Raw genomic sequence first — 27,052 nt, forward strand, 5'->3', positions numbered from 1 at the left:
TCTTTTGGAAGCTTTCCCTCTTAGAATGTAATGACAATCAAGTCCCCAAGTATCTTTAAATTTTGTTACTGCCAATGTGGATTTCTTCCATGTTTATTTGGTCAGATTAAATCACACTTCCTGATCTCATATTCTAAAGTATTACTGTCAGCTCCTAACACAGTACAGCAGGATCAAAAGCAGTGGAATCCACTAACATTGCTGATGAAAACTTAGCACCATAGAAATTCCAGCTGAAGTTTCACTTTATATCTGTTTTGTTGTCGTGGTTTCATCTGCATATTCTTTCAGGGCAATGTCTAAGACAGATATTATGCCAAACTCTTTTACCAGTTCCCTTTCTCCTCATCTGATTTTCACTATTGTGTGACTACTACTTGTAATCTTACACCAATCTTCAATCAATATTTTACAACTAAGCATATAGCCTTTGGCTGCCACATTTCTAAGTGTGGAAAAGAAATCAAGTATTTCCAATCTAAGACAGTTTTGATATTCTTAACCTCACTGTGGGCCAACATTTTTGTACTAGTTACATTTTCTCTTAAAAAAAATAGAGTTAAAAGGTCAATATATTGACTTTTACCCACCTGCCACGGGAGTGAAAAGCTTGTTAAAAGGTTAGAATTGTAATACTATGATTTCCCATTTTTATTCTTCTAATTTGGTATTGGTTTTTTACCCCTTTCTAATGACTCAATGATGTGTCTACACATACAGTTGATAACTTAAATAACTCTCATAGTGGTGATATTTCCTGCCTGCACTTAATACAATGCATGACACATAACACTTAATAAATGTTAGTTGACTACTTATTAAAATCAATTTCATTTTGTGCTATATTGTTTGGCATCTGTTACATCCAGCATCTTCCAACTCTCTTCTTGAAGCTTCGAAGTATTCATGATATATAGACATGAATAATCTACAATCCTTTGGCTTCTTTCGTGTCTTGATCCCAAATTACATCTTTTACCATATTTCTTACTTTCCTGACTTGTGCCAACTTTTGCATGGAAGTCACCAAGTATTCATGTATGTCTTAATGTGAAAAATGCTATCAAACTTTTAAATAATGTCTCTTCATCTTCTACAATAGATATTGGCAAATAAGCTATATTTTTTGTGCTTTTTCTCTTTTCCTATGTTCTCCAAAAGAACTGCAAGGTGAAATCTCCAAGTTTTCCATGAAATGACGTTTCTTTTTGCATCTGAGCACAACTCCAACTCCTTTATTTTTTTCAAAGAGATACTGAGCACTATCTTTCCACATTGATCTGTAACTTCTATCTTCTGGTTTCACTTGTAGAGAGAATGTCAAAATGGATATAATTAAGTAGTAACATTCAGTGACCACTGGAAAAGAATTATACATTTAGAGTACAATCAGTTAAATTAATATTGGCAGATAATCTAAAAACTATGAGATACTTAGCCATTCCACTACCATCATTGCAGAAGGTAACAGATAAGTGCATAAATATCTTCAAATACAACCTACAATTTAGACATAAATTTTTGTTTTTGTTTCATAGTAATAAGGAGGCCTGAGCCTTCCTTGATCTCTGGGCCTTAGAAATCACAGGCTCCTCATTCCTTCTTCTTCCTCTGTGCCATTCTTGGACCCTACCCAATCTTGTGCAAAAATGACCTGTTTCCTTCACAAGTATATACATTTTCATCCTATGCATACATACTTTTATCAGACCAGTATACTTCAAAAACTGTCGCCTCCATGTCACTCCATTGTTCAAGAGTGGTTTGTTTCCATTTTGCCCACTATACCTAATTCAAATGCCTCCAAATAGGCACTTCGGGCCCTCTAATAAGTGTTAAGTTCCATGTTTTTAATTTCTTTTCTCACCACTTCCCAACACAGAAGGAAGCTGGCCAACACATCTGCTGTAACCAGAAAACATAAGCTTTTTAAGTTTACTCAGGACTCACTCTGGTGCTGGACACAGAACAGGCTTTTACGATCCAAAAAACGAGGTGTGTGCACTCTGCTTAAAGACAGATGGAAATCTTTCCATATTAAGAGATGGTGCTCATGAGTTGATACAGCTAAAAATAATCACTTGGTAGCCTAACTCTACTGATAAGCCTCTCAGAATTTAATTGTTACTCTGATAACAGATACAACTAATTACTAAGCCCATACTTCAAGCTCTTCCAGCTTCATAAGACCTGCCAGTTTGTCTGCACAAAATGAATAAATGGGTAAACAACTTTTCAAATAGACTTTTAGCATTTTCCAGAAGAGCACTAATTTTTGGCAGGCTTATGCTATGATTATTTATTATTTCATAGAGATATTGATTACTGATTTGGCAAAAGAATACAATGACATAACTGCTAGTGCCCTTTGCCAGAAGCTATAACTGACCTGTATGCATGACCAATAAGAGTACATGTACCATCCTTTGTTCACTTAGGGCCAGAATTTGAAGGTCACTTCTCTGGGGAACCCACTGCCCTATACTGTATTACAACTCTGCACTGAATCATTGAAAAACGACTATAACCTTTCATTAGCAACAAACTCCCAGGCACATGGAGGCCTCCACCATCCTGAAGGATGCTATGCCAGTCCCACCCAGAAAGATGATTTCCTAGAATCCTAGAAATCTACTTATTCTGCTCAGAGGCCACACCTAACTGTATCCTGAATCACACCACAACAATGCCAGTCCTCCATTACCACTGAGCACCAAAGCAGGTGGAGTTCTCGATGAGCACCAAGAATTCCACCCCTCCTATTCCTCTTTTCCCAATTATGGTCTAAAATTGAGAAGAGGACAGGTAATTAATCCTACCTCTCTTGGGGATAAGAAACATCCTTGTTCTAGACTTTGCTGAGGCTACATTTACTCTACCCTGTCATCACCATAAAAATGTTATACATAGTCCTTTTTCACCCACTGACCTGTGATTGGATTTGGAAACCTAAATCAACCGTCACTAATTAATTTTCTCTGCTTCAATAAACCACATAAGCAAAGCAAAGATGCCTCAGCCTTGTATAACCATAAAGCAGCTAAACACCAGGCTTCCTCCAGCACCTAGGAAATCAGGACTTAATTTAGAAATAGGGTCTCAGGCACCAGGGCTGACCAGAAGCCAAGTAAATGCTCCCCATGAAGGACATCTTCTAACCGTATATAAAAGGCAAAGGCCCTAGAATTTGAATATGAGTTCAATCAGGCCCCCAGGGACCTGATCACCAGATTTTTACAGGCCAGATTTCCTTTTAATCCTGGTATCTGAGAGTGAATAAAATTAATACCATTATCCTTATTACAGAATTGTTAGAACCACGAGATGATAGATCTAGAGGTAGGAAGAACATCAGAGGTCATCCATTCAATTCCCTCATTTGAAGAAATTAACTCTGAGTTAAAATGATTTTCCAGAATCAAGCAGGTAGTAAGTGACAGAAGTGAATTTGAACCCATAGCATGACCCAAATTCAATGCCATTTTTAGGGCACTATGTTTCCTCTCAGGATGAGTCCAGTCAAATTGTGCTTCTTAGTCCAATAACTATTGAATTATCATGTAGTTCTTTAACATTCTCTGTGCTTTGAGGTTCTCAGCTACCTAGACAAAAACTACCTTCTCCTGTTACCACTTCAAGTTCTCATACCCATCCACCTCACTCCTAATCTGACCAAGTCTCTGCCCTGCTTGTATCTATCAGAAATCCTATTCTATCCTTAATTTCCCTTCATCTTAATGGACACACTCCTCCTATCTGCTAGTACACAAAGAAACTTGGCATCTCCCAGAAGATACAAAATCTCTAGTGATCCTCTTCAGTCCTAAGAGTACCTTTTATCATGGTCTCTACCACATTAGGGTAGGACAAGAAAGAAATATATACACCAAGACCCTTGCTGATATTTCTTACCCCTCCCTTCACCCCCATCCCTTGTTTTGCTATTCATTTCACATATCTTTATCAACATATCTAGGTCTTGGGTGTAGTTATCTATTAAGCCCCAGGTCATTATTTCTCCTTCCTCAAGGAAATGGTATTTGCATTAAATCAATTAACTGAAGAGTTCTAAATTAAAACTCAAGCATTTTTCTCACAGAAACCCCTGTCCTTTAGGATTTCAGGTATTCTTATCTACTACCTCCAAGTTTTTACACAAGCTGCCATTTCTCAGTACATCTGGAGAGCATTTCCTCTTTAAGTAGGTTTCTTAGAATCCTTAAGCTTCCTTCTTCCTACTTCAAAAGTGCCATTTCCTAGTGTCCTCTCCCAACTAAAATTAAGTTATACTTGGTTTTCTTTGTATATGGTGTAATCCCCAGAAGAATATAAGATCTCTAAGAGTAAGGATTATTTTTCATTTTCTTTTTATCCACAATGGTGCCTTGAAATATAGCAGGTTAAAGTTTAATAAATGTTTCTAGCTTTCAATTAAACACCTAAATTTGGAAAAACCCTTAAAGTTCATCTAGTCCAGCATCCCCACCAATACAAAAATGCCCTCCTCTATCTTTGATAGTGGTCTAGTCTCTACTTGAATACTTTCACTCCCTCAGAAACTTTTTGCCTTTATTAGTATTCTCGGGAAATGTTGAAATTAAGTTATTCAAATGCATTAATAACTAAAAATCAAACTCCAAGGGAATGTTCCCTTAAGAATGAATTTTAACTAAAAATAATAATTAAGCAATAAAGTAACATCTTTGTAAAACCAGGCTCCTGTTTCTTATACATAAGGCTCATTTTAATAACATGTACAAAAATAACTCCACAATTAATATTAAATGCCTACCAGGTGCCAGGCAGTGGAAGATACAAATACAAAAGTAAAATAGCCCTGGCCCTCAAGGAGCTTACATTCCTTTTTTAGGAGATACAATATGTCTGCAGATAAGTAACTGTAATGCACGCTGATCAGATTAGTAAAATATGGAGTTCCATGAATAAATGAAGTAATGGTGGGATTAATGGGGGAAATCAAGAAAGGAATCTTGAAAATGGCAATTAAGATGAGCCCTGAAAAAGGTCAGAAAAGGCAGAGGTGAGGCAGGAGAGCACTTAAGGTGCAGGGGAAGGCCTACGCTGTCACAAAAGTGAGAGAGATGCTGTGTATGGATAGCATTAGGCCACTGTTGGAAGGGCAGGGTTCCTGACAGGGAATAATGTATAATTGGTCTGGAAAGATAAGGTGAAGATAGTCTGAGAAAAGTTAGTATTTTACCCTAATGGCAATGGAGAACAACAGACGCTTCACGAATAAGAATGATATGACTGGACCTGTGCTTTACTTCCAGCAATACAACTTCATAAGGACTAGAAAGGAAATAAATTGGATATTAGGAGACAGGCTAGTATAATAGTCTAGGGCTGAGAGGTAATAGAGAACGAGAACCTAGATTGGATATGGGTCACTTACATATTTATTTTACCGATCGGAATAATAATAGTTTATTTTAGATTATGAAAAAAATCAATTATGTAAGAAAATTCTTCTATGTTTGCTAAGAAATACACGTTCCCATGGCCATGGAAGAACTGGTCCAGGATCAAACTAGGTAAAACCCAACTGGTAATATTCTAGACTGCTCCAGTGACCTTAGAAAATGAGGAAGAGAAAAGTATTCACAAGAAGCAAAAGGATCTAAGAAGGATTTGGAATAGTGACTGATATTTAAGAAAATGAAGTAAGATTGGTCTTTTAAAAAAAAGGGCTAGATATCTCTGTGCTTTTTGATACTAATATACAAATTATTTGAAAAATAGTACATACCAATAAAGTTTTCATTTCTTTGTCAACAGTTAAAAGTGTTTCTGGCTAACAAGCAACAGCTTTGGAAACACTAGGCTGCTACAGGTGCCATCTTTTTCAGTAAATTGGTAAAATCTAGACTTACCCACATAGTGGTCCAGAAGGTACTCTTGCAAGTCAGGGTCTCTGAACTCTAATGTTTTCTTAGTCAATTCCATTTGATTCTTATGCGATCCTTGACAATTCTTTTCACCAACCTAAAAATGTCTCTATAGTTTTTGTTGGATGATGTGTTCTGTGCTTTCATCCTAGAATGCAGTGTGGTTCTTGGTTAAATGACCATGGTCAGAATATATATCATTTGCAAAGTCAGCTATTGATAAAACAAATTTCTGACAAAAATATGAAGTGAACTCAACAGAAATAAACCAAACAGACATGTGGAACCACAATAAATTGGCTATCAATGATAACAAATTAAACTGATATAATATTAATCATTGTAATTAGATTTCTTAAGGTACTTTAACTTTGAAAAATTGTTTTCCTGTAGTCCTCACGTACTTCTGAAAAGCAAAGGAAATCTATAATAAAAAGGTCATTTTCTCACAAGAAACATTTGCTACATTTTATATTTAAGGATATGGAGGGTATTAATTTGGCCTGAGGCTGATCATGGAGGGGCTGGTGCACCATTCCTTAAAATAAAGCTTAGAGAGTCACTCCGAGGAGCCTTTACACTTGGTTTTCCTCACCTTTCTCATTCCTATTGGATGCCAGTTTCTCCAAACCCCTTAGAAATTATTAGATCTATTCAGCTGCTATCCTTAAAGATAGCTGCTTAGCACGGTTACTATGTGTACAGTATCAAAAGTAAAGAATATTGAGTTCATTGTGTTTTTTCCCAAGGGAAAGAAATCTTTTAAAAGATAAAGGCTGACTTTTCATGCATGTAGTTATTTGGAGGACCATTTTTAATAAGTTAGTATCATTCCTGACCATTACTCAATAGATATTCTAAAGTGTTCCATAGCTACTTTGAATTTATTGTATGATTGTGAAATGATGTCAAATAATTTCTATTATTTTAAAATGCTAATGAATTTATAGCCTCTATGTAAGGTAATAGAACAAAATTAATTGTCTTCTAAAGACTCTGAAAACTGCCTCATAAATAGGCATGACTAATAACATGAAATAGTACTTTAAGAATAAAGGAAACACAAACATCCAAAATCCAGTCCTTTATTGTCAAATCAAAATTTGTGATTTTTCTCAATAGATCTGGTTAGAGTAAATTGATTCATAGCTTTAAAACACTGTAGGTTCCAAAACCTTAGTTTCTGGGTATGCTCACTGATAAATACTTAGGTTATCTAGTAGAAAAATCCCATGTCTACTGAAACTGTCTTCTCATTTTTTATTTCTCTAATTGTGGCTTTCACAGGTAGCAATATCTTTGTAAACTGCAAACTTAACATCTGGTATGTCCAGGTGATGCTTTAACTTGATATAGTGTCATTTGGGCAACTTTTCTAGGAAGAAATTCTGTTCCAATTTTTGAGTATCTTCAAAGACAAAACAAAATTTCCAGAATTCAAACCAAACCAACAAATATTTATTGATGATTTGTTATATATGAGGCACAACTACACACTCCAGCTGAGATTTGGTGGTTGTTCTCAAAAATCTTAAATTTTCAAAGCAGCAGCCAATACTAAAATAGTAAGATGAATTTGGAAATGGCTGGGGGGAGGAAATCAGTAATCCTTCAAAGGTCAGATATTTTAAAAATTTATTTGAAAACACCTATAAATGTAGCATTCGTTAAGACCCCAAACAGGGGAAATGCCAGGCATTGTTAACTGAACAACTTTTGGGGGGAGCTTAGTCAGTTTTGAAATGTATAGAGGGAACAAAAGAAACTTGAAAGTGAGATGTTAAGAGGTGTGGGGAAGATAGCAAAAACTCCAAGAAGAGAGCATAATAAGCCAACAAATTAAACAGGCCAGAAAAACTAATAAATATTAGCTTAGAGGTATAAGCAACTGAAAATAAACCATTAAAAATTTTAAGACAAAACTGAAAAATAAAGTAGAAAAAAATAAATTAAAAAAAATAGTGCATGAATCAACTTAAGGTAGTGGTCTTGGTCATATATGACTATGAAGTAATGAGTTAGGTTGACTCCAAAGATATATATACACAAAAGTAAATTTATAATTTATAAACTACATACTAAATATATTAATGAAAAATGAAAATTAAAATGACAATACAACAAATTTAAGATAATTTCCTATACAAATTTTAACAAATCCTATCTTGCATTCAGAATTATGTGCGTTTTTGCTATTTATTTTTCATGAGAAACAAAAATGAGTTAGATGTTCTATATTTGAAATATATGAAAGATTTGCAATTTCCACAACTCTTTCCTTTTATTAAAAAAAAATTACACACACCGCAGCTCAAAGGTAGGTATGTTTGATGAATTTATCTTATCTTAGTAATTTACCAGGCTATTTTTGACAAAGCCACAGAGGGCATAAAATGGATTCAGGGAGGAGTTGACGGTTTTGTTCTGAAATAGGAAATCAGAAATAAAATTGTGAGGGAGGAAGGAATGCTACTGGAAAAGGAAAAAAGAAAAATAATCTAAGGAAAAACCAGGGGAGGCAGAAGGAATGGGGGGAGAAGAGAACCAGATGCTATTTTAAACCACTATGTTAAATTTCGGAATATGTAGTCTTTAGAGGAAACAACTGGTTTCTTATTAACTTTTAAGTACCTCAGTTTCATCATCTATAAAATGAGGGGAGTTGGACGAGGTGGCTAAGATCCTATTCAGCTCTAGGCAAGAAAAGCAGGTGTCAAATTCCATTTCTAATACTTACTAGCTGTATGTCTCTGGATAAGTTACTAAACTTTCCTGAGGCTCAGTTTCCTCAATCGTAAAATGAAGGAGTTATATAAGATGAACTCAAAATCAATCCCTTCTAGCTCTGGAACTATGATCCTATGACTACGATTAATGAAAAGAAACAAGAAACAAAAAATATATAGGTTTGCAGGGTCAAAGGGCGAAAGCTTAAAGATTATCTACTCTAATACTGTTATTTTAGAGAGATAAAGAAACTGAGACCCAGAAAGTTGAGGTGATTTGCTCAAGGTCACCAAGAAGGTAGGTGGCAGAGCTGACATTCAAACCTAGGCCCTCTGACTTGAAATTTAGTCCTCTTTCTATGGCCTCTTCTCACTCCATAAGATTATGGCAATAATGTTCATTTCAATGATCTTTTTTCAGATATGAAAGTGCTTTGAAGTTTTCAGAAAACTTACCAAGTACCTTACCTGTCAGAATCAAGTTACAACACTCTATTAATGTTGTTGTCTTCTACAAATAAGCCCCAGAACAATGAGTTCTAGAACTAGCTTTGCCACAGTAAAGCTATGTGACTTTGAACAAGGTATTCAGCCCTCTGGGTCTCAGTATCCTTGTTTCTAAAATGAAAAGTTGAAGCAAATAATCTATAAGAACTCTTCCTGTACTAAAATTGTATTATTTCACAATTCTTTATCTCTTTTATAGCTGGAAATGAGTAACAAAAAAGGTCTATATCTCAAATATTAGGAAAATATAATGAAATGGTTATGGGCAAACTGCACTCAATTTTATGCTACCAAAATTAAAAATCAGACCACAGATTTGCACGCGCGCACGTGTGTGTGTGTGTGTGTGTGTGTGTGTGTGTGTGTGCAGAGAGAGAAATGAAAGAAAATACCATGAAATGCTTCTGGATGAGGTCTATTTTATATATATAACATTATATATATATATATATGTGTGTATATATATATATACACACACACAAACACGTATATTTACATACACACATACATATACTTACATATGTACTACATAAACACAGATACATGAATACTTCAAGGCACAGCTTGATAAATATGCTATTATTCTAATATCTAAATGGAGTATTAAATAAATATCACCCCCATTTTCTTAAGTTGCATGTTAGTACCAAATTCCCAAAATATTTATATTGGATGTTTTCCAATTTTTAAGTCTTTTCTTGAATGAATTTTAATCTATTTTTCTTCTAATTATTTCTTCTATGTAAGATTGGAAATAGAAATTGCTTACTTCACAAAACCTCAGACCCCCAGAGCCCTCTACATCTAAAAACAACTACTGCTGGGACCAAAGGCACTGCACTGATGTGTGAATTGATGCCAAATGACAATTTTATAATACCCCACATAGCAACAGGATTGAAGGTACCCCAATGCAGTATATTTGAATTGTGAAACCAATCACTGTTACCGTGAGCAATTTATTATGGATAAATGTAAAGAAACTACAAATTACTAACTTTACATGGGGTAATTTGACTACAACAAGAATACACTATTAAAAAAATTATTCCTCTTAGTGTATCTGCATTTTTCACACCATCAATGTTCACAACTCACGACATTTCCTAAGTTTTTTTTTTTTAAAGTTACTGGCTCCTTTACTGTCAAACCAACTTTAAAATGTACTTTGGTTGTCATAATTCTCAGATTTCTTGAGCATTCCCAGAAAAGGTTTCTAACACGTACAAAAAATATAGGCAATGTTCAACACACAATAAATTTTGTTTATCTGGACATCTCTTAAAACAAAAATTTACCAAGACTTACCCTTCAAATGTCTTTCTTTAAAAAAATAGTACACTGTTAGTCTTTATACTGGTTTTAAAAGAAAATATATAATTATTTCAATGTTTACTTAAATATAGTTGATCTTTATAAAAAAAAAGTGTTACCCTGATTAGGAGCCCTATTTACATTAAGGACTTAAATGCACAAATGTAAAACAATCTTTTACATCACATGGTCCACATACTTTTCTTACCAGTTAACAACAGAAAGCTCTATCATGGGACAGGGACAAAGTTAATTAACTATTCATGACAGTGGCACTCAAATTTTTACTATTAAAAGTTTTCATGTATATTCTCAATAAAACATACAAAATAATTACACATTCTCTACCAGGATTCAATGTGTAATCTGCAAAATGGGCAAGAATATATTTTGGCAGAAAAGGCATTTCTTGTATCATACAAAATTCTGCTAGTAATAAATTTCCACATAATTTTAAGTTAAATTATAACTGTATTTTAAAACACTCTTATAATGTATGTAAAGTGCTTTGTAACTAAGCGCTATATAAATGGAAGCTATTATTATTATAAAATACCAACACAGAATTCTATTCTGTAAAGGAATAATCAATGTTGTATCATAACCTCTTATTTTCAATAGTTTTAGATTTAACCACAAGATTCTTTTCCCAACTGAGGAATCTTATCCTTTTTAAAGTTATTTAAATGTAAATTTTAAAATATTTGGTCATTTCTGGATTATAAGGAATGCTTCTTCATAGTGGTTATAACAATAATACCTTGCACTTATGTAGCGCATTTATTTCCAAAGTGCTTTCACATATATTATTTCTTTTTTTTCCTTTTAACAAAAGCATGCAGAATTACTATTAAGAGTACTTAATGGAAAAATGCATATGCATCAGAGAACCCCAACCCCATCCCACACCAGAAGCATTTCTACATACCAATAATTTTACTTCTCATCTGTAAAAGGATATGCTTTTCTTCTGAGACCAAAGTTTTATAGGCCATCATGGGCCAGTGGTCCATGGCATTTTGGGCAAAGAAATTAAAACATGTTTTGCACATTTACATGTGAATGTTAGTATTTTTAAAAATATTACCTTTTCTTTAGCTCCTATTTCTGATTCAATGTATTTGCAAAATATAGTATTATCCCATTGTTACTAAGACCATGTTCTTTGAAACATAGCTGCATACATAAAAAGTATACTTGTAAGTTACCCTACAAAATAAATTAGTCCTATTCCCTAATATTAGTGTTATTTTAAAAGGGACCTACTTCAGGATTTTCACACGCCAGGAAAATAAATTCTTTGGGCCAAGTTGTCTACTGAATAAAGGTACAATAACATTTTAAGTCAGTGTGGTTATCACAAACTATAAACATTACATTTCTTTTTGTTTGTCTGTAGAGTCACTGGAATCAGCTAACAATTTCAAGGAATACCAATAATGAAAGAATATAGGTGAGTGTTTATTAAATAGGCTTTAGCATTTAATGTCAGTATGCTAATTACTGTTAGACTTTTTGCAATAGCAAAGTTTTTTTAAAATCTGAATTAATAATTAAATCATTTAAGTAATACCTTATATAAACTAAACAATGAAATTTGATTAGAGCTGAAAAAGTAAATAAGCTTTTTTATTCTGCATTATTGAAATATGAGAGGCAATGTGTTATATAGGTGACAAAGAGCTGATCTCAGCACAAAGAAAAACCTGGGATCAAGTCCCACTTCTGACACATATTGGCCATGTGAGCCTGGGTAAATGACTTAACCTTTCAGTGTTCTTGGTAGCTCTAAGACTTTTACAGAGGAGGTGCCAACCTGCACCTCTAGAAGTTTCCTCGTCATCGAGTTCCCAGTATCAGTGAACTCAATCTCTATCCCAATCTCTGTTTCTGAACAATATAAGATCATAAGACAGCCTGAATCTTCACGTTTTAATTACATGTTCTCTATGGATTTAAGATTTTTAAAAAATCAAATGCAACTTTCAATGTGTAGGAAAAAAAAGAAGCAGAAGCAAGAAGATAAAGAAACTGGGGGAAAAAAGGGATTCTCCTCCCACCCACAAACCTAAATTGTTACTAAATATGGGTTTTTTGTTTTGTTTTATTTGGTCCAAATGAATGAAATTAGGGTATGAGGGATTTAATATTCTACGAAATGAAATTTCTGAAAGAAATGCTTGACAATTTTTTGTTAACTGGGAGATTTTGGGACTTCTTTCCATACATGTCTTTAAAAACAAGGTTAATTTTCATTTGCCTAATACTTTAATTGAGATTCTACCAACAATGCTGGGAATACGGTATTTGACATCTCATGGTCCCTTCCAGTCTTATGATTGAACTGCACTTCATTTTTATTTGCTAGTCTCATACAGTACTGACACTGCTCCCAAAGCAGTCCTAAAACACATATATTGTATGTGCATACAACCACCAATTTGTCATTAAAAATGACAGCTTTTGTTTTACTATATTTCCTGGATGTCATTTTGACAAATGTATTACAATCTGAGAATACGGGAGGTACAATCACAAAGACTGAGAGGGAGAGCATCAAACTGGGGGCCAATTTTAATATTTTATATTAAATTATAATATTATACAAGATCACAGTTTTTCTGCAGAAAAGGGTGGACAACAAGTGCATTTAAGTCTAAAAATAAGGCCCAAAGTGCTAAATTCAAACAAATACAAAACTTCTGAAAAAACATTTATAGCAAAACAGTGCAATGTGTACTGTGCCCCATATCCCAGCCATGTGGACTGAGTTATTAGCTTATTAATTTAAAATATATTTTAGCTGAGGGGTTTGAATCCTCAACTAGACAGCACAAAAATCTTTAGTTCATTTTCTCATTCAACTTGCCACTGGTTGTTGGCAAGGAAAGAGTTTCTGTGTTAAATAACGGTGTCCCAGTAGGACAAGATAAAGCAGGTAGTGTAGCAGTTCTAGAAGGCTGTTTTTCTGTGCTAAGTAGTCTTTGATCATCACTCACCTCCCACCTTGTAACTTTGGAAGAAGTCCACTCTGACTGTTCCAGAACAGACTCTGCTGAAGCTCTCTCTGGTGTTTCAGTAGCACCTGATGTGACTGTGGAGTTCAAAAACATTTTCCTGGGTCTTTTCCTCTTCTTTAGCATTTTAAAATCAAGTTTTTGCGTCCTCAAGTACTTTCCCACAATAGTTTTTCTAGCTAGATGTCCACAACCCAAAACAGCAGAATATTTAGAGAGCAAAGGTGATATATATTTTCTTATTATCTCATTCTTTCTGCTCCTAACCCAGGGTATGTGTTTCCCTGAAGTGTTCTTAATTCTTACTCTAGCAATTCCATGATGGAGAACCATAGGTTCTGAAGCCTTTTTGGAAAAACCTGTGTTCTTACTATTTGCCTCCTTCCTTTTCCAGATTTTCTTTGGATTCTTCACTAGTATCTCACTTCTGATTGACTTTACAGGTGTTTTAGCAACCCTCTGCTTACATGAGACTGATCTGGAATAATTTTTCATTTGAATGCGCATGGTGTTTAAAGGTGAGATCGCTGAGTGCTGATAAGAGTTATCTGTAAGGCTATCAATCAAAACTTCACAATCCTCTGAAGAAAGGTCAGGTCCATCCAGCTTTTGACTTGATGTTAAATCATCTCCTTCAGCTGAGGAAAGGGAAGATCCATCCAACTTTTGGCTTGATGTTAAATCATCTCCTTTGTCTAGGTCTGAAGTAGAGCTATCCAGGTCTAACAAATTAGAAGACTGGCTAGCTGGTAAACATTCTTTCTGAGAAGCAACACCTTTGTTCAACTTGACATTTAGGTTAAGACTTTTAAACAGTTGTCTCACATGGGCAGGTTTTTTATCCTTTTCTCCTAAGTCAGCAGGAATTGTTTTCAGGACTCGATTAGTCATTGGATCATAATATTTAAAAGAACATCGTTTGTATTTATATTTTATAGATTCATTATCTATGGAATTTTGGTTTCTTTTCATTTTAAGTTCATCAAGATTTGCTGTATTTTGATTAGTCTCTGGGCATGAAAGAACATAAACTACTGTTTCAGGTTGCACAGGACTCAAAATTTTGGTATATGATTCAGGGAGTTTAAGTGTACAAAATCTGGTACTTGTGTTTGGTGTCCTATCATTCTCCAACCAAATACCTGTCTCATTGTCCGATAGCTCCTGCTCACTAAACATGTGTCTTCCAAATACTGAATAGTCTATCATACTTGTCTGAGTCCCATGACTGACTTTAACAACTTGGCATCGAGAAGCCATGCGCCATGTTCGCTTCTTAGGCCTCTTAGCTGGTGGAGCATTGCATAGCGTATCTGAGGCCTCAGAAAAGTTGTCAAAACTACAAACACTTGCAGTATCATTAAATTCTGGCAGTGCATTAGCTGATGTCCCACCTTTCTGCTTATTTTGGCTTGTTTCCTTAGTCTCAGGCTCATCATTAAAGTAACAACGGAAATTCCGACCTTCCCGAAATTCACGCACCATAGCTTCAATTTTTAAGTCATCTTCATACATTATTTGAGTCCATGTTTTTCCCACAAAGGAAGGAGGCACATGAGGAAGTGCAGGAAGCACTGGCTCATCACAGTGTTCTACTGTATTCATGTTTGCTTCTTGTGTGTCCTCTAAGGAACTAATTTTGAGAACAGAGCTCAAACGAGATTGATAGTTCTCATCTTTCAGGTCAACATGCACCTCTGTCAGAAGGTCTATTTCTTTCAGAGCTAATGTTTGCTGTTCAGCTACTGATTCAAATGGGGCATCACAATCAAAACTCATTTCAGAATCTGTTGTATTTTCATGATCCAAAATGGCAGACATATTAAAAAAGGAACTCTCCTCCTCTTGGCTGGACTGTATATTGGGCAGAATGACGTCTTCAACGACTTCGTTAACAGGAACTGTACCAATACTGCTCAACTTTGTTTCTGAGTTTTCTCCTAATGTGGGGGTGGACTCAAAGTTTAGTGAGCCACCAGTACCCATACACATAATGCTCAATTTTGTTTCTAAGTTTTCTCCTACTTTGGGAGTTGAATCAAAATTTAGTGAGCCAACTGTACCCATACCCACACTGCTCACCACTGTTTCTGAGTTTTCCCTTAGTTTGGAAATTGACTCACTATTTAATGAGTCATTAGTCCCCATACCCATACTGCTCACCATTGTTTCTGAATTTTCTCCTAGTTTGGGAATTGACTCAAAGGTTAGTGAGCCACCAGTCCCCATAACCATACTGCTCAACTTTGTTTCTGACTTTTCTCCTAGATTGGAAGTTGACTCAATTAGTAGATTATCAGCACCCAAATCCATACAGATCAATGGCATTTCTGAATTTTCTAATTTGGTAGTTGACTTAAACTTTGGTGAGCCATTAGTCCCCATATCCATTTTAGTCAAGTTTGTTTCTAAATTTTCTCCTAATTTAGCAGCTGACTCAAAGTTAAATGAGTCATCATTCACTATATCCATAATGGACAATAATGTTTCTGAGTTTTCTCCTAATTTGGCAGCTGATTCAAAGCTTAGTAAGTCATCATTCCTTATATCAATACTAGTCAATACTGTTTCTGAATTTTCTCCTAATTCTGGAGCTGACTCAAAGTTTAGGAAATCATCATTCCCCATATCCATAATAGTGAACACTACATCTGAATTTTCTCCTAAAACGTCAGTTGATTCAAAGTTTAGTGAGCCATCAGTCCCTATACCCACACTGGTCAACTTTGTTTCTGAGTTTTCTCCTTGTTTAGGAGCTGACTCAAAGTTTGGTGAGCCACCAATCTCCATACCTATATTAGTCAAATTTGTTTTTAAGTTGGCTCCTAGTATAGAAGGTGACCTATGGTTTACTGGGTCACTAGGCCCCATAACAATACAGTTTATCATATTCTCTAAGTTTTCTCCAAATCTGGGAGGTGATTCAAAGTTGAGTGAACCACCAGTTCCCATACTCTTACAGACAAACTCTGTTTCTGAAATTTCTCCTATGTTGGATATTGACTGAAAGTCTAACAACTCATCAATTCCTATATCCACATTGATCAAACTTCTTCCTGAGTTTTCTTCTAGATTAGAAGTGGGTTCAAAGTCTAATGAGCCATCAACACCCATACCCATATTGATTGACCTTGATTCTGAATTTTCTTCTTGTTTTGGGGCTGACTCAAAGTTTAGTGAGCTACAAGTACCCACTCCAATATTAGTTAACAATGTTTCTGAATGTGCTCTAGGTATGGGATTTGGCTCAGGTTTTGGTGATTTCAACATAATTTCTAATTTACTTTCAACTTTGGGCACTGACTCAAAGTTTAGTGGGCTACCAGTCCTCAAACCCACACTGGCTAACTTTGTTTCTGAGTCGTCTTCTAACTGGGGATTTGACTCAAAGATTACTGAGCCACCAGTCCTCAAATTCACACTAATTAACTCTGTTTCTTCTGCTTTTGGAAATAACTTAAAATTTGATAAGCCATCAGTTCCTACACCCACACTAATTAATCTTGGTTCTGAATTTTCTCCTTGGTTGAGAACTGACTCAAAATTTAGTGAGCTAACAGTTCCCATTCTAGTATCAGTCTTCGAGAATGCACAAAGTATGGGACTTGGCTCAGGTTTTGGTGATTTCAATATAGTTTCTAAGTCTTTTTCTACTTTGGGCATTATCTCAAAGTTTACTGAGTTACCAGTCCCCAAATTCACATCGACCAATTCTGTTTCCTCTACTTTTGGAGATAATTTAAAGTTTGGTAAGCCATCAGTTCCGACACCCACACTGATTAACCTTGGTTCTGAATTTTCTCTTTGATTGAGAACTGATTCAAAATTCAGTGAGCTACCAGTTCCCATTCTAATATCAGTAAACAATGTTTCTGAATCTGCTCTAAGTATAGGAGTTGGCTCAGGTTTTGGTGATTTCAACATATTTTCTAAGTTATTTTCTATTTTGGGCACTAACTCAAAGTTTACTGGGTTACCAGTCCTCAAACCCACACTGACCAACTTTGTTTCTGAGTATTCTTCTAAATAGGGATTTGATTCAAAGATTACTGAACCATCAGTCCCAGTCCCCAAATTCACACTGAGCAATTCTGTTTTCTCTGCTTTTGGAGATAACTTTAAGTTTGGTAAGCCATCAGTTCCTACACCCACATTGATTAACCCTGATTCTGAATTTTCTCCTTTGTTGAGAACTAACTCAAAATTTGGTGAGCTATCAGTATCCATTCCCATTTCAGTCAACAATGTTTCTGAGTCTCTTCCAGGCTCAGGTTTTGGTGATTTCAACATAATATCTAAAATTTTTTCTACTTTGGGCAATGACTCAAAGTTTACTGAGCTACCAGTCCCCAAATTGATACTGATCAACTCTGCTGCTTCTACTTTGGGAGATAACTTAAAGTCTGAAAAGTTATCAGTTCCTACACCCACACTGATTAATTTTGGTTCTGAATTTTCTCCTTGGTTAAGAGTTGACTTGAAATTTGGTGAGGTATCAGTCTCCATTCCAATCTCAGTCAACAATGTTTTTGATTCTACCCTAGGCATGGAATTTGGTTCAGTATTTGGTGAGTTTCTAGTTGCCGTAACAATACAGCTGAATACAGTTTCTAAGTTTTTTCCTACTTTGGGAGTTGACTCAAAGTTTAGTGAGCTACCAGTACTCACTCCAATATCAGTCAACAATGTTTCTGAGTCTATTCTAGGTGACTCAAGGTTTGATGAATTCAGTATTGTTTCTAATTTTTTTCCTGCTTTGTGCATTGACTCAAAGTTTACTGAGCTACCACTCCCTATACCCATACTGACCAACTTTAATTCTGAATTTTCTCCTAATTCAGGAACTGATTCAAAGTTTGGTGAGCTATCAGTCCCCAAATCCATACTGATCAACTTTGTTTCCGAGTGTTCTCTTAATTTGGGATTTGACTCAAAGTTTACTGAGCCACTAGTACCCAAATCCTTACTGATTAACTCTGTTTCTGCACTTTCCCGTACTTTGAGAACTGACTCAAAGTTTGAGCCCCTAGTTCCTATACCCACATTGATTAAACTTGTTTTTGAATTTTCTCCTAATATGGGAGTTGAATCAACATTTAGTGGGCCACTAGTCCCCAGATCCATAATAACCAATCTTTGTGAGTTTTCTCCTAGTCTATGGGTTGATTCAAAATTAAGTGAGTTACCAGTCCCCACTCCAACATCAGTCAACACTAAGTCTGTTCCAGGTATGGAAGTTGTCTCAAGATTTGGTGAGCTCAGAGGTGCTGTGACAATACAGCCTGACATAGTTCCTAAGTTTTTTCCTACTTTTGGAGCTGAATTTTCTCCTACTTTGGCAGTTGACTCAAAATTTTGTGAGCCACCACTCCCTATACCCACATTGATTAACCTTGTTCCTGAATTTTCTCCTAACCTGGGAGGTGAATCAACATTTAGTGGGCTACTAGTTCCCACACCCACAATGACAAATCTTCTCTGTGAGTTTTCTACCAGTTTTGGAGTTGACTCAAAGTTCACTGAGCTACCAGTCCCCAAACTTATGCTTGACAACTCTGTTTCTGAATTTCCTCCTATTCTGGGAGTTGATTTAACTGAGTCATTAGTTCCCACATCCATATCAATAAACCTTGTTTCTGGATTTTCTCCTTGGGTGGGAGCCAGTTCAACAGTTAGTGGGCCACTAGTTTCCACACTAGTAACAATGAACTTTCTTTCAGAGTTTTCTTCTTGTTTGAGAGGAGATTCAAAATTTAGTGAGCTACCAGTCCCCAAACCCACACTAGTCAACACCAATTCTGAGTTTGTTCTGAGTATGGGAGTTGATGCAAAGTTTGAAGAATGACAGGTTCCCATTACAACAGAACTCACACTAGCTTCTAAATTTTTTCCTACTTTGGTAGTTGACTCAAAGTCAGTTGACTCAGAATCATCAGTCCCCATACCAATGCTAGTCAACTTTGTTTCTGAGCTTTCCCCTGCTTTGGGAGCTGACTTAAAGTCTGGGGAACCACCAGTTCCTATACCCATATTGATCAACCTTCCTTCTGAATTTTCTCCTAGTCTGGGAGTTGATTCAAAACTTACTGAGTCACCAGTCCCTTTGAGAGTTGACTCAAAGTTGAAGGAGCCACTACACTGTGTGCCAATGCTTATCATCACTGTTTCTGAGTTTTCTCTTAGTTTGGGGGAGGAACTAAACTTAAGTGATCGAGAAACCCCTATACCTGCACGATTCACTTTTAATGCTGACCTTGCTTTTAATCTGTGGGTCAACTCAAATTTTAACGAACTACCAGTCCCTATACCAACACTGGCAGACTTTCTTTCTGAGTTTTCTTCTACTTTGGGAGCTGACCCAAACTTTAGTGAGCCATCAGCCCCAACACCAAAACTGGTAAATTCTGATTCAGAGTTTGTTTCTAATTTGGGAATTGATTCTAAGTTTACCGAACTACCAGTCTCCATATTAATGCTGGAAAGCTTTGTTTCTGAGTTTGCTCCTAGTTTGGCAGCAGATAAAAAGTTAAGTGAACCATTAGTCCACATCCCCATACGCATCAACTTTGGTTTTGAGTTTTCTCCTAATTTTGGAGTTGATCCCAACTTTCCTGAGCCACTGGTCCCCATATTCATACTGAACAATCTTGTTCCAGAATTTGCTCCTACATTGGGAGCTGACTTGAAATTTAGTGAGCTACCAGTCCACATGCCCATATGGATCAGCTTTGTTTTTGAGTTTTCTCCTAATTCTGGAGCTGATTTGGAGTTTCCTGAATAATCAGTCCCCATATCCATACTGAATAATCTTGTTTCTGATTCTGCTCCTAGTTTGGAAGGTGACTCAAAGTTTATTGAGCTATGTGTTCCCACATCCATACGGCTAAACATTATTTCTAAGTTTCCTCCTAGCTTGGGAGTAGACTCAAAGTTTACAGAATCAAAAGTCTGCACACCCACACTGATCAATTTTGTTTCTGACTTTCCTCCTAATTTGGAAGTTGACTCAAAATTTACTGAGTGCAAAGTCCCCATATCCATACCAATAAACTTTATTTCTGAATTTTCTCCAAGTTTTGGAAGTGACTCAAATTTTGAGTGACCAATGCCCAAGAAACTCAATTTTGTCTCCGACTCTGCTTTTAATTTCGGGGTTGACTCAAACTTTATTGAGCCACCAGTCTCTATACCAAAATTGGTAAAATCTGCTTCCGAGTTTGTTCCTAACTTGGGAGTTGACTCAACATGTAGAGAGCCACCAGTTCCCATATACATATGGCTCAACATTGTTTCTAGATTTTCTCCTAGTCTAGAAGCTGACTCTAAATTTACTGAGCCACTTGTCCCTATCCCCATACTGATCAACTCTGGTTTTGAATTTTCTCCTCTTTGGGGAGTTGACTGAAACTTTACTGAGCAACCAGTCTGCATACCGATATGGCACAATTTTGTCTCTGACTTTGCTCCTAATTTAGGTGTTGACTCCAATTTTAGTGAGCCAGCAGTACTCATACCCATGCCTCTCAACCCTGTATCTGAGTTTTTTCCTAATTTGTGAGTTGACCAAAAGTTGAATGAATTAGCAGTCCCTATATCCATACTAACAAATTTTGATTCTGAATTTACTCCTGATTTTGGAGCTAACTTAAAGTTTAGTGAGCCACCAGCACCAATAGAACTCAGTATAGTTTCTAAGTTCTTTCCAAGATTGGGTGAAGACTCAAAGTTAAGTGAGCTACCAGTCCCTGTATCCATATTGGGTGACTCTGTTTCTGAATCTGCTCCTGGCTTGGGAGTTGACTCAAAGTTTAGTGAGCTACCAGTATCCATACCCATATTTATCAAGCATGTTTCTGACTTTTTGCTTAGTGTGGGAGCTGTCTCAAAGTTTAGTGGGCCACTAATATCCATACCCATGCTGAACAACTTTGTTTTTGAGTTTTCTCCTAGATTGGAGGTTGACTCAGAGTTTACTGTACCACCAGTACTCATACTCATAAACCTTGTTTCTGAGTTTTCTCCTAATTTTGGAATTGACTCAACGTCCAGTGAACTCCCAGTTTCCATACTTGTATGGTTCAACTTTGTTTCTAAGCTTTCTCCTAATTTGATAACTGACTCCACTTTTCCAGTGTTAGGAATATTGTCCATACCCAAACTGCTCAAATTTGTTTCTGATTTTTCTACCAGTTTGGGGGTTGCCTCAAAGTCTGATAAGCTAACAGTGTCCACAAGCATCCTACTCAGCTTTGTTTCTGAGCTTTGTCCTAGTCTGATGACCGACTCAGTCTTCAGCGAGCCACCAGTACCATTATCAAGACTGCTCAACTTTGTTTCTGAGCTTTGTCCTGATGTGATGACTGATCCAACTTTCAGAGAGACACCAGTACCTTTACGAAAACTGCTAAACTCTGTTTCTGAGCTACCTCCTAATCTGATGACTGACTCAAATTTTTGTGAGCTATCAGTCCCCATATTCATACAGGTCGACTTTCTTTCTAAGCTTTCTCCTAGTTTGATGACTGATTCAAAATTTAATAAGCCACTAGGGTCCATGCCCACACTGTGAAAATTTATTTCTGAACTTTCTCCTAGCTGGTGGGTTGATTCAGAGTTTAGTGAACCACCAGAATCCTTACTAATCCTGCTCAATTTTGTTTCAGAGTTTCTTCTTAATCTGGGAGCTGACTCTAAGTTTCTTGAGAAACCACTACCCATAGAAGCACTGCTCAACTTTATTTTCGACCTTTCTCCTAGTTTAAGAGTTGACCCAAAGTTTAGTGAGCCACTAGTACCCATACTAATATTGCTTAGCTTTATTTTGGGGCTTTTTCCAAATCTAATGATTGACTGAAGGTTTTGTGAGCCACCAGTACCCAAATGAACACTGCTCAATTTTGTTTCTGAGTTTTCCCTTAATGTGGAAGTTACCTCAATGTTTGGTGAACCACAAGTACCCATTTCTATCCTGTTCAACTTTGTTTCTGAGCTTTCTCCTAATTTGGGAGCTGACTCAAAGTCCAGTGAATCATCAGTACCCAAACATATACTGACCAATTTTGTTTCTGAGTTTTCTCTCAATTTGGGAGCTGCCTCAATGTTTGGTATGCCACCAATACTGCTCAACTTTGTTTCTGAACTTACTCCAAATTTAATGATTGATTCAAACTTGTGTGAGGCAACCATACCTATACTGCCCAACTCTGCTTCTGAGCTTTCTCCAAATTTGGGGATTGATTCAATGTTAATTATTGAGCCACTGGTATCTATACCAGTACTGCTCAATTCTGGTTTGTAATTTTCTCTTAATTTGGAAGTTGACTCAAAGTTTTGTGAGTTACCAGTTCTCATATGACCGCTTTTCAACTTTATTTCTGAGCTTTCTCCATATCTGATGATTGACCTTAAGTTTCCCAAGTTACAAGTATCCATACCCATACCGCTCAACTTTGTTTCTGAGTTTTGTCCAAATCTGATTATTGACTTAAAATTTTGAGAGCCACCATTACTCATACTGCTCAACTTTCTTTCTGAATTTTCTCCCAGTTTGGTGGCTACTTCAAAGTTTAGCGGGTCACCAGTTTCCATATCAATAATCCTCATCTTTGGTTTTGAGTTTTCTCCTACTCTGGGAGTTACCTCAACATCTTTTGAGCCACCAACACCCGCACTGATGAATTTCATTTCTAATTTTTTTCCTAGATTGAAGGATGACTCAAAGTTAAGTGAGCCACCAGTCTCCATACCAAAACTGCCTAACTTTTTTTCTGAGTTTTCTCTTAATTGGGAGTTTGACTCAAAGTTTCTTGAGCCACCAGTTTCCATACCTGTCTGGCCCAATTTTGCTTCTGAATTCTGTCCAAATCTGATGATTGACTTAAAGTTTTGTGAGCCAACAGTACCTTCGCCTATACCCCTCAACTCTGTTTCTGTATTTTCTCCCAATTTTGAGGTTGGTTCAAAGTTTAGTGAATCAGTCTTATGTTTTTCTATACCACTTAACTTTGTTTCTGAGTTTTCTCCTAATTTAGGGATTAACTCAAAATTTAGTGAGCCATCACTTTCGTTATCAATATTGCTCAATTTTGTTTCTAAGCCTTTTCCAAATCTGATGATTGATCTAAACTTTTGTGAGTCATCAGTACCTATACCTATACTGCTCAAGTGTGTCTCTGGATTTTCTCCCACTTTAGGAGTCGACTCAATGTTTCGTGAGTCACTGGTATTCATACCAATACTGCTCAATTTTGTTTTTGAGATTTCTTCTGGTACAGGAGTTGAGTGAAGGTTTAGTGAGCCACCACTATCCAAACCAATACTGCTTAAATTAATTTTGGGGTTTTCTCCTACTTGGGGAGTTGCCTTAAAATTTAGTGAGTCACTAGTTTCCATACCAACAATGCTCAACTTTGGTTCTGAGTTTTTCCCAAATCTGATGACTGACTTAAAATTCCTTGAGCCTTCAATATTCATACCCATACTGGTCAACTTTGTTTCTGAGTTTTTTCCTGGTTCTGGGGTTGCCTCAATGTTAAGTGAGCTACCAGTAGTTAGACTAGTATTACTTAACTCTGTTTTAGAGTTTTCTCCCACATTGGGGGTTGAATTAAGGTTTAGTGAGCCTCTAATACCCATACTAATATTTCTCAATTTTTTGTGTGATTTTTTTCCTAATTTGGGGGTTAAATGAATATTTAGTAAGCCACCAGTTTCCATAGCAATGCTGCTCACCTTTTTTTGGGAATTTTCTTCTAATATAGGCATTGAATGGAGGCTTAATGAGCTACCAGTTCCCATACCAATACTACTAAACTTTGTTTTTGAGTTTTCTCCTACTTTAGGGGGTGAATCAATCATTAATGAGCCACCAGTTTCAACAACAATACTGCTCAATTTTGTGTCTGAGCTTTTTCCAAATCTGATGATAGACTTAGAGTTTTCTGAGCCACCAGTACCCTTACCCATACTGCTCAATTTTGTTTCTGCATTTTCTCCTACTTTGGGGACTGAATCAAATTTTAGTGAGCCACCAGTACCCATAGGTTTCCTGAGTTGGAAGTCAACCTCCCAAGTTTTACCCTGAGATTGTAAACCACCTCGTTGCAAAAATGATTTACCTGAGGTCATATCGAAAGAGTTCCCTTGTCCAACTTTAGGGCTCTGATGTAAAACTGAAGAGGTTCCTAACTGGAGTGATGACTCAAAAGAGTTAGGACTTTTGTCCAACTGTACATCCTTATTGCACGTATCGTTCCTGTCTGGGGTACATTTGATTACCGAAACCGAATGAGTTTCTGGGGATGATAAACTGGCATATTCAGTCATAACTGGACTAACAGCAGGATCTCGAGGTAAAGAATTAACAGAACTGGGGAGCTCTGTAATCACTGGCGTAAATTGGATTTTATGGCTACTATTTGTAGTTTGAATGTTTTCGTCAGGAATGTGCTTTTGTACGTTGTTATCAATGCACATGGTCTCCTCCTGAAAGTCTTCCATAGGCAGCTGCTGTTCATTTACACTTGTCTGGATAACTGAATGTCTAAGAGAAACCACCTCCTCAGATTCATAAGAAGAACATGAATCTTCAATGGATTTCAAGTCCTTCATAGACGAATCTTCTCTGTCACCAAGAGTTTCCTTCTCAGACCCCTCTTCTGGAACCTGATCAATATCCAACTGAGCCTCCTTGGGAGGTGATGGACGGCTGAGAAGTGGTATGTCATCATATGTTGGTCTAAAATATGGGGAAAAAACACTTCATTATATATATGTATATTCTAAAGTACATTTAAAATTTAAAATAAAAGATGTTCAAGAACTTCAGAAATGAAGACTCCTATGTAGAAAGAACAAATCAAGAGGTGACTGAATCAGTCTCTGTACGATTAGGAGCTGGAAAGTGATTCAGGGAACCTGTTAAGAGTTCCTTCCTGTTAAGAGGAGGAAGAGATGGTTTTTCCAGCTGTTGCTTAAAAAAAGAAAAAACAAACCCAACCCTAAGACTCTTACTCAGTTCAACAACATTCAACAAAATCATTAAGTACTTGCTATGTGTAAGTCACTATAACTACATAGCAAGTGCAAGGAAGGTACTTACCATCCAAATAATCAGACATAAATTGGAAAGAATTTGATCAAGATAACAATTACTACAATATAATTTTCATCAACTTCAAAGGTATTTTCAGGATTATCAGTAATAGCTTGATACTATAATTAGAAAATTTTAAGTACTAAAAATAAATGTATTTCTAGACACAGGAAAAAATTGTTATCCCCAGGAGAACCGTGTTATTAAACTGTCACATTAACTTTTTAGGACATTTTTGTATTATGTAATAGAACTAAGCTGATAATTTTCCCATCAATGAATTGAGGGACCTAGAATTAACCCTAGTGGGGCTACTGTGTGACTTTGGAAAAGTCATTATTTCCCCAGGTCTCAATTTCCTCATCTGTAAAATGAAATAGACCAAATAACATCAATTCCTATGAGCCTATCATCAAATGCATCATTTATGTACATTAATGCTTTTCAAACCTCAAAGCATAATGTTAACTATTAGTATTACTATTTTTTCAGTGCCAGTCAGCTCAGAACACAGCAGGAAGGGATGAGAAAGGACTCTGGCCACACACTTCAGTACAAACAGATGTGGCAGGCAAGTTAATGACTACTTTGTTCAACCAAAGGTTCAGGTGGCTGTGACTGCAGATTTGCTGAACTCAGTCATGATTCCTATCCACCCCCCAAATCTGATTAACTCTTCTGGTATTACTGGATTCACCCAGCCAGCTACTTTCACTGGTCTCTCATCTGCTAAGGGAAACCCTATGCTCAATCAAGTAACTTCAAGTACAAGGATGCTTTTCTTCCTTTCTCTTGCAACCTCCACTCCTCATTTACAGTACAAGTTTTACAGAGTTGCAATCATTTCTATAGTCTTAGCGCTCCCAGGCCTTGGGGCAGGCTAAATCTGCCTCCTCTGAGGGACTAAAAGATCACAAAACTCTTCCCTTTTTAAATTATATCATATGTATAATCTAAGGACTTATATCACAAGATAGTATTTTTATTTGCTATATATTCACATATCCTTTTAAGTACCATGTGGACATTCAACCTGATAATATGAAAGAATTGATTTAGCAGTTTAACTTACCTGAAATATGTCAATATTACTAAAGAGAAGAGGAAATAATTATATTGAGCAATAGATAAAAATTTCAGAGATCATAATTAATCTACAACTTTAGGGTATTTTTCTGTTTTTTGTGAAATTTTTTAAAAAAAAGTTATATATCCATAAATATTGTTAAAAGATCAAAGTAAATGCCACAAGAATATTTACTATTAAGAATTTGAGCCAACTGGTGTCAAGTCTGCATAAAGACCTGTCAGACCTATGAAAAACTTTAATATGACTATCAGGAAATTAACAAAATTATTAACTACCATTTTTTGTTATGGTAATTAGTTACTCTCCATCCCCATGGAGAACTACACAAGTAAAAAAGGTTTAAATTACAACAAGAGGTACTTAGGTGAGACATGAAGAATAATTACCCAACAGGG

The 27,052-nt window shown here is 36.2% G+C and overlaps 2 protein-coding genes across 10 annotated transcripts in view; one reads left to right on the plus strand and one right to left on the minus strand.

The window, feature by feature from the left end:
- Positions 1 to 27,052, plus strand: part of NDUFS1 (NADH:ubiquinone oxidoreductase core subunit S1) — a 386,086-nt gene that overhangs the window by 106,485 nt on the left and 252,549 nt on the right. The window lies entirely within an intron of this gene.
- The window catches only part of ZDBF2 (zinc finger DBF-type containing 2), a 71,426-nt gene continuing 54,457 nt past the window's right edge, over positions 10,084 to 27,052 (minus strand). For 8 of the 9 annotated variants that reach the window (XM_069075282.1, XM_069075278.1, XM_069075279.1 and 5 more), the window contains one exon: positions 10,084 to 25,210. In XM_069075282.1, coding sequence (XP_068931383.1) covers positions 13,300 to 25,210 — 11,911 coding nt within the window. In that variant the 3' untranslated portion in view covers positions 10,084 to 13,299. The remainder of the gene's footprint in view (positions 25,211 to 27,052) is intronic. The other variant, XM_069075284.1, reaches the window with a different exon arrangement.

This window comes from Petaurus breviceps, unplaced genomic scaffold (assembly GCF_028583685.1).
Source record: "Petaurus breviceps papuanus isolate PSGF00001 unplaced genomic scaffold, PetGlider_PUasm1.0 90903, whole genome shotgun sequence".
NCBI lineage: Eukaryota > Metazoa > Chordata > Mammalia > Diprotodontia > Petauridae > Petaurus > Petaurus breviceps.